This window comes from Doryrhamphus excisus, linkage group LG3, assembly GCF_037039965.1.
Source record: "Doryrhamphus excisus strain RoL-2023G ecotype Guam linkage group LG3, RoL_Dexc_Guam_v1.1, whole genome shotgun sequence".
Classification (NCBI taxonomy): Eukaryota; Metazoa; Chordata; class Actinopteri; order Syngnathiformes; family Syngnathidae; genus Doryrhamphus; species Doryrhamphus excisus.
The window spans coordinates 5,184,944-5,192,887 of NC_136359.1; the positions used below are offsets into that span (position 1 = coordinate 5,184,944).

General features: G+C 41.6%; 2 protein-coding genes across 2 annotated transcripts in view; one reads left to right on the forward strand and one right to left on the reverse strand.

Moving 5' to 3' along the window:
• The window catches only part of LOC131128346 (sperm-tail PG-rich repeat-containing protein 2), a 47,254-nt gene extending 44,104 nt beyond the window's left edge, over positions 1-3,150 (reverse strand). Inside the window, exons 1-3 of the mRNA XM_078789257.1 lie at positions 2,354-3,150; positions 2,180-2,283; positions 1,942-2,112 (exon numbers count right to left, since the gene is read on the reverse strand). Coding sequence (XP_078645383.1) covers positions 1,942-2,112; positions 2,180-2,283; positions 2,354-2,462 — 384 coding nt within the window. The 5' untranslated portion in view covers positions 2,463-3,150. The remainder of the gene's footprint in view (positions 1-1,941; positions 2,113-2,179; positions 2,284-2,353) is intronic.
• Positions 3,151-3,176: 26 nt separating this feature from the next.
• On the forward strand, positions 3,177-7,944 carry bri3bp (bri3 binding protein). Its single transcript, XM_058071116.2, has 3 exons — positions 3,177-3,534; positions 4,253-4,355; positions 5,660-7,944. The coding sequence occupies exons 1-3, from the start codon at positions 3,355-3,357 to the stop codon at positions 6,070-6,072; spliced, it is 696 nt and encodes a 231-aa protein (XP_057927099.1). The 5' UTR covers positions 3,177-3,354; the 3' UTR covers positions 6,073-7,944.

The window sequence follows — 7,944 nt, forward strand, 5'->3', positions numbered from 1 at the left end:
AATGATAGAGGAATTGGAGATAATATCAACTTATTATTAAATAGAAATTATTAAATAGATGGAAACAGAACTTTTTATTCGTCTTATTTTTCAATTTGCTATTTGCAATTATATAATGTTACACATATATATATATATATATATATATATATATTGCAACTATTAATATTGAATGATATTTCATGTTTTTCTTGGGGCGGGGATTATGATTTAAAACATATATACAGTGCATCCGGAAAGTATTCACAGCGCTTCACTTTTTCTACATTTTGTCATGTTACAGCCTCATTCTAAACTGAATTAAATTAATCTCTTACCTCAAAATTCTACACAAAATACTCCATATGACAATGTGAAAAAAGGTTTTTTTGACATGTTTTGAATTTATTAAAAATAGAAAACAAAAAAATGACATTTACATAAGTATTCACAGCCTTTGCTTAATACTTTGTTGATCCACCTTTGGCAGCAATTACAGCCTCAAGTCTTTTTGAATATGATCCCACAAGTTTAGCACACCTATCTTTAGGCAGTTTTGCCCATTCTTCTTTGCAATAAGTCTCAAGCTCCATCAGGTTGGATGGGAGACGTCTGTGCACAGCCATTTTCACATCTCTCCAGAGATGTTCGATCGGATTCAAGTCTGGACTCTGGCTGGGCCACTCCAGGACATTCACGGAGTGGTTCTGAAGCCAATCTTTTGAGATCTTGGCTGTGTGCTAATGTCTACTGTCTATATGGTCAAGGTACATGACCAGTCTACTGAGGTCAAGAGCGCTCTGGAGCAGGTTTTCATCCAGGATATCTCTATATATTGCTGCATTCATTTTTCCTTCTATCCTGACTAGTCTGCCAGCCTGCTGCTGAAAAACATCCCCACAGCATGATGCTGCCACCACCATGCTTCACTGTAGGGATGGTATTGGCCTGGTGATGAGCAGTGCCTGGTTTCCTCCGAACATGGCGCCTGGCATTCACACCAAAGAGTTCAATCTTTGTCTCATCAGACCAGAGAATTTTGTTTCTCATGGTCTGAGAGTCATTCAGGTGCTTTTTGGCAAATTCCAGACGGGCTGCCATGTTCCTTTTACTAAGGAGTGGCTTTCGTCTGGCCACTCTACCATACAGGCCTGATTGGTGGATTGCTGCAGAGATGGTTGTCCTTCTGGAAGGCTCTCCTCTCTCCACAGAGGAACGCTGGAGCTCTGACAGAGTGACCATCGGGGCCTTGGTCACCTCCCTGACTAAGGCCCTTCTTCCCCGATCGCTCAGTTTAGAAGGCCGGCCAGCTCTAGGAAGAGTCCTGGTGGTTCCAAACGTCTTCCATTTACGAATAATGGAGGCCACTGTGCTCATTGGGACCTTCAAAGCAGCAGAAATGTTTCTGTATCCTTCCCCAGATTTGTGCCTCAAGACAATCCTGTCTCGCAGGTCTACAGACAGTTCTTTTGACTTCATGCTTGGTGTTTGTGCTCTGACATGCACAGTCAACTGTGGGACCTTATATAGACAGTTATTATATTTCCAAATCATGTCCAATCAACTGAATTTACTGCAGGTGGACTCCAATTAAGCTGTAGAAAGATCTCAAGGATGATCAGTGGAAAAAAGATGCACCTGAGCTCAATTTTCAGCTTCATGGCAAAGGCTGTGAATACTTATGTAAATGTGATTTTTTTTGTTTTCTATTTTTAATAAATTCAAAACATGTCAAAAAAAACTTTTTCACATTGTCAAAATGGAGTATTTTGTGTAGAATTTTGAGGTAAGAGATTAATTTAATACAGTTTGGAATGAGGCTGTAACATGACAAAATGTAGAAAAAGTGAAGCGCTGTGAATACTTTCCGGATGCACTGTATATATATCTATATATATATCTATATAGTATATATTATTTTTAATATAACCCCCATTTCCCACCCCGCCGCCATCTGCCAACCTTTCTCCTGCCAAGCTTCTCAGAGAGTCCATCATCAGTCATCAGGGCTCCGGGCTTGTTCCCCGAGGCTGGCACCGGAATATCATAGGCCCCCGGGCCGGGACCCTCGGACACTGGATCCTGAAAACGCTTGGAGCGGTTCTGCAGACTGCAGCCACCGTGGACGTTCAGCTGGACACAAATCCGTACTTGTTTACATGTTGTGAGCGAATGAAACAGCGTGGGCTGTCCGGCTCACCTTCACAGGTGAGGAGTCATAAGACCCGGGTCCCGGTTCTGTCCCACCGGACTCACTGAGCACTGGTAGTCTGCTTGCCAAGGACAAAAAAGGAGCGTAGCCATCTATGAGAGGTACAAAAACTTAAATAGAACGCTGCTTTCAAGTACATTTATCACCTTTAACCAATGCTACCTGACACTGTGGAAAGTTGCGGTGTTGTGATGTTGTAAGATCCAGGACCCACAGTAGCGGAGGTCCCATTATGTGGCAGGAAGGTGACTCTTGGAGCCCGCCCATACATATTTAAAATGCTCACTATTCACCCGATTGAAAAAAATATAAACTTTTAAATTAATCTACTTACTTCACGTACGGTCGACATTTCGCTGCGTCATGTTAGCACTGTACTGCTCCGTAGCTAGGTTACCAAGTAACGCCCTGTCAATCACAAACTATTCTTTTTTTTTGTATAGCGTTGATTAGCAATCCTTGTGTAATATTGCCATCTAGTGGCATTAAGTTAAATTGCAACTGTTAATATTGAATGACATTTCATGTTTTTCTTGAGGTGGGGATTATGATTTAAAACATGGCGTTCGTAAAAACGCGTTACATAACAAAAAAAGTCTGTTGACACCTCAGGAAGGGTCATATAGTGATGGTATGTATATATTATTTTCATAATGTTTTTGTTGTAATAATTGCTGTAATTTGCATATATATTGTAGCGTTGTATGTGTGTGTGTTGCATCCCGGGCTGCTGTTTCATGCATGGACGCTGGGGGGCAGCCTGGTTCAAGTGGCGGTTTGGAGCAGGCGTTTGGGAGACAGTCCAATTGGGAGTTACCAAACTGCCTTAGTGTAGCGTTCAAGTTGCACGGGAAACATCAGAACCATCTACTACTTAGACGTATAGTGCCGTATTCGCGATACTCAATTTCACACTTGAAACTACACGTTAATTTTACTTATTCGATAAAGTACGTCTCGTTTAAAGATCACTTTTGTACCGCCTTGAAGCCTCCCCGTTGTTGGGATGTAGAAGCTGAAATCTACGACGTCACTTTAACGCGTCACTTGACATCCCAGCAGAGCGCTGAGCGCCAGCAGCCAAGACGTCCGCAGGAGGGGAGGCAGCTATCTTAAACGAATCTGCTTTACTGATATTTTCCTCATTTACACCACAGGCTGCCATGAAAGCAACTACGTTGTCCTTGCTTTTCTTGCTGCTTTCCGCGTCGGTGCTCTCGGCAGCGGAAGCGGCCAGAGGCCGGGCCAGCAGCAACCAGAACAGCTTCCGACGGGCGGCTAACGGCGTCTACCAGACCCTGAGCAATGTGTTCGGGGAGGACAACATCCGAGGCCTGTACAAGGTGAGCTTAGAACCAAAAATCGGTAGTTTAAATTTTAAAATAGCCAACGAGAAATGAAGGTTAACCAAGGGTGCCATTTTGAAAAATAAACACATTATCCATATTTCGCCCCCGCCCCAAAACAAGCTAGCACTGTAGCTGATGTTGCAGAATGTTTTCACTCTACATTAACAAATTTGTAAAATCTATCAATGATTACAACTATCGTATCCAAGTGATGCTTTTGTGTAAGTAATTAAACCCAGATTAAGTAAATTCGCTGATTATTCATGATAGTCGAACGTACCGCTCACCTTGCTAGAGTGTTAGCAATGCTATTTCCGGTGTAATTCGCCCTTATGTTAGCAGTTATATGCAGAGATTCGACCTTAGTCATTAAAATATGTTTACTTTAAAGTGCCCACCGGTCTGTTTCGTTTATTTTTACAGAAAGCTCATATGTGCTATTAGGGGGCCTTGATGAGGTAATGAGGAAGAGCAAGATGCACTATATTCATACATTCGTTCGTTTTCCATGCCGCTTATCCTCACGAGGGTTGCGCGTATGCTGGAGCCTATCCCAGCTGTCATTAGGCCAGAGGTGGCGTACACCCTGAACTGGTCCCCAGCCAATCACTCGGCACTGGGGTTAGTGGTCCCCATTGGGTGGAATAGTACATTAGTACAATAGTACATATTGGTTCCATTTAATCTTACATTGTTTTCTTTTTTTTTGTAGTTTTTCTCCAAAGCAACAGAGCGCTTTGTCCATGGAGTGGATTCCTTCCTTGATACGGTCTGGAAGATATGGTCCGATCTCCTGGATGTGATGGGCATTGATTGTAAGTGTCAGCATGAACTATAGGGGTACTATTTCATGTCTACAAGGCTCTAATTATGGTAAAAACTATACTTTAGAAAGTCCTAAAAAAATAGTTTTGTATGCTCTAAATAACATATTTTCGCAGTAATGTTGAATCCTACTTTGCGGAAATTCACTTACTGCGGTTGGGTCTAAATCAGGGGTCTCAAGCCCGCGGGCCAAATGTGGCCCGCAGGACACTAGTTTGATATGATATGAAAGTTTAATGTTAGTGCGGCCCGCGCAAGTTTGATATGGATGCTGTATGGTATCATGTACCCAGAAAAAAATTATTACGTTTGATTAATGTTCATGTTAAAGGTTAAATAACTGTTAATAGTTATCCTCACTATCCGTGTGGAAGTGGTAAGTTTTTGGCTATTTAAGTTTAAAGGAAATAACTTGAAGGCTACCGTTTAGGTCGCTAGCTCTCTAGTTTGCGAGTTAGCATGTGTCTCAAGACCCTGCAGTTGCGCAATATGTTGTAAATAAAAAGAGTATAAATGTGACTATAGTCGTGTTTTGTCATGTCTACAGGGCTCTAATAATGCTTTGTTCATTTTAATCTGAAAAAAATAATTTGTCTACCCACCAACTATATGTGGTTTCTTAAGTTTTTATTATTTGCCGTTTTATTATTATTATTATATTTATTTATTTATTACTGATTGATTTTCTTTATTCTTGATTTGTTTTATTTTTCATCTAATTTTGTGTAGAAAAGTAAAAAGTAAGATATTTGAGAACAGTGGAATGTTTTATCAGAGCTTTTCTTGTAGAAAATCGAAACCAAAGCAAAGTTTTTTACATTTTTTTGTTTTTAATAAATGCGGGGGTGGGGGGGGGGGGGGGGTGAAAAGGGCCCAGTCTCACCCAGACCCTAGCTCCAGTGGCCCGCAAGTAAATTGAGTTTGAGACCCCTGGTCTAGATCCTATTAACCACTATAACCACTGTATGCCATAACACAAGATATAAATAACTATATTACTGTATAAATAATATTACGGTATTTTTTAGTATGTGTGGAAAACCTCTACAATGTTAAAAAATAGAATTTTAAATATGCATTGTTAGGTAAAGTATAAATAGATAGTAATGTTTTGTTACTAGGTGGGGGTGGACTGTTAGTAGCCAAATACGTGTTCTTTTTATCAAATTGTGATAAATGATGAAATAGCACCTTGGTACTCTCTGCAGTTGAGTAACCAGCCAACCACTATTTGAAGTCTAAGACATTTGAATGAGTGCTTACTTTGACCCGATGCCTTGCTCCCCATGCGCAGCGTCCAACCTCAGCCACTACTTCAGCCCAGCATCCCTCAGCAGCTCACCGGCACGCGCCCTCCTCCTGGTGGCTGGCGTCCTGGCGGCGTTCTGGTCCCTCTCCATGTTCCTGGGCGGCGTCTTCTACCTGCTGCACGCCGTCTTCGGACGCTTCTTCTGGCTGGCACGTGTCGCCCTCCTGGCCCTGTCGTGTCTTTACGTCCTGCAGAAGTTCGAGGGTGACCCCGAGCGAGCCGTGCTGCCGCTGTGCGTCATCATGGCGCTCTACTTCATGACGGGGCCCGTCGGCGTGTACTGGCGGCGTGGCGGCGGAGGCTCGCTGGAGGAGAAGATCGACCACCTTGACACGCAGATCCGGCTCCTCAACATCAGGCTGAGTCGGGTGATAGACAGCCTGGAGCGAGTGGAGTAGAAGCACCGTCTCCCAACGCCTCTCTCGGTAGTTACGTCATCTTTTCTTATTTTTTAACATGCTTGAATGAAATCTGAACAAATCATCAAAAATAACTTTTTGATGCCTCCAGCATTTCAAAATGTGGGAAGAGAAACTCACCTGTTGGGCTTTTGAAGCTGCCTCTTTTGTGTTTTGAAAATGTTATTCCACAAAACATTGAAGCCGGTGAGATGTACTACAGAGTGTACAAATACCAGGGCCAATAAGTACATTGATTGTTGGTGATAGTACTGTTTTTATTTATTGTGTTGTCATTCCTGTATCTTGTCCTGTAGTGTTAGCAGTAGCAGTAGTAGTTTTAACCCTAGGACCCTTTGGGTTTGCTTCACCTGTACCTATGTGGGCTAAAATATTGGGACACATCACCGGCAGGGAATTGGAGGAAAATTGGACCACTTTGTAGGGGGAAATATGCCGTTATAATTGATGAATTATTGGATTTAGAGCAGTTTGGCTGCGGGACCCACCATCGCCCCTCAGTGACAAGCGCTGATGCAAATTGCAAAAGTTGACCCGGTCAACCATGTCCTTCCCCTCCCACTCCAGCCATAAACATGGCACACACCTCCATGGAGGCGTAGCAAGCAAATAGCAAGACAAAAAATACAAGGTGCATTCACGGACATTGGGTCATTATTACAAGACAGCAACCCACCAGTGAGTGGAGAATGAGTTATTTTCGAGGGTGTGTGTCTTCAGTAGTTCAGTCCACGTTGTGAACAGTGTAATATATTGCATCACCTGTATTAAGACGCCGCGTATACACAGTAATCTCAGGGACATAATCGGACAATACATGTTCAATTCCCAATAACTTTCCCCATCAGTGTCTCTAAAGTTGCTTTCAATGCCCGTTAGAGCAACTTTGTAAACATCAGTGGGGTTTCTTTTGTATTTCTGTCCCTGTTTTTCACTAATGACATTCACTTTGAGATATTCTGGACTTTTGATGCACCGTTTTGTCCACATCGCCCAAATATTGAGGAATAAGACCACCACCAAGGCCAAAGAAGCAACTATTTACACACTCATGTGTTCATTCATTCGAGGAATAGGATTTAAAATTATGAGATTCAAGTCCAGTTCCGATAATTCATCATTAAGGGGTAGAGGTCATGCATTTAGAGTCTGCAGTTTATTGCACTAAATACTGAACTATTATAATGTAATGCAATACACTGTTTGGGTCTCTTAGCTTCGCTGATATGAAGGAAGAACTGTAAAAAAATGTCATTTATGGGAAAGAAAGCAGGCTTGTTCCTGGTGTTGGAGATCTTATTTCTGTTGCAAGTGCATGTTTTAGTACTCCTTAACAGCAGCATGTGGTGTTTTTTTATATAGAGTAAGGTGACTTTATGGGAAAGAACCTTTTTAAACCCGATTTGTGAAGACATGCATTAACGAGTAGTGTTACACTGTGAAAGGTTCACTTTTGCATTTTCTAATGTTTTGTTTATTTTTTTTTTTAAGTCTTCAACAGCGTTGGGGAAACTTTTTAAGCCGTATAGATAAGATAACTTGCTGGCAAATCCACTTGAACGTTATTTATTCATCAGAAGTCCGTATCCTGATGTCATATTTAGCCTTTTTTCCTGTTTAATGTGCCAACTTGAATCATTTTTTTTATTCCATCAGTTAAAATGCAAAACTTGTTTTCCAAATTGTTTACTTAGGATAGCATATGTGGAAAATTGAACAAATGTGATTTGTGTGCATTTGCGTGTGTGTGTGTGCGTTTATATGCAAACATGTTGGTAGCCAGAGCTTCTGTTTTCCGTGTGTCCAAATCAGAATTAATTCTCTTATTTCAGTGAATTAAAATACCCAAAA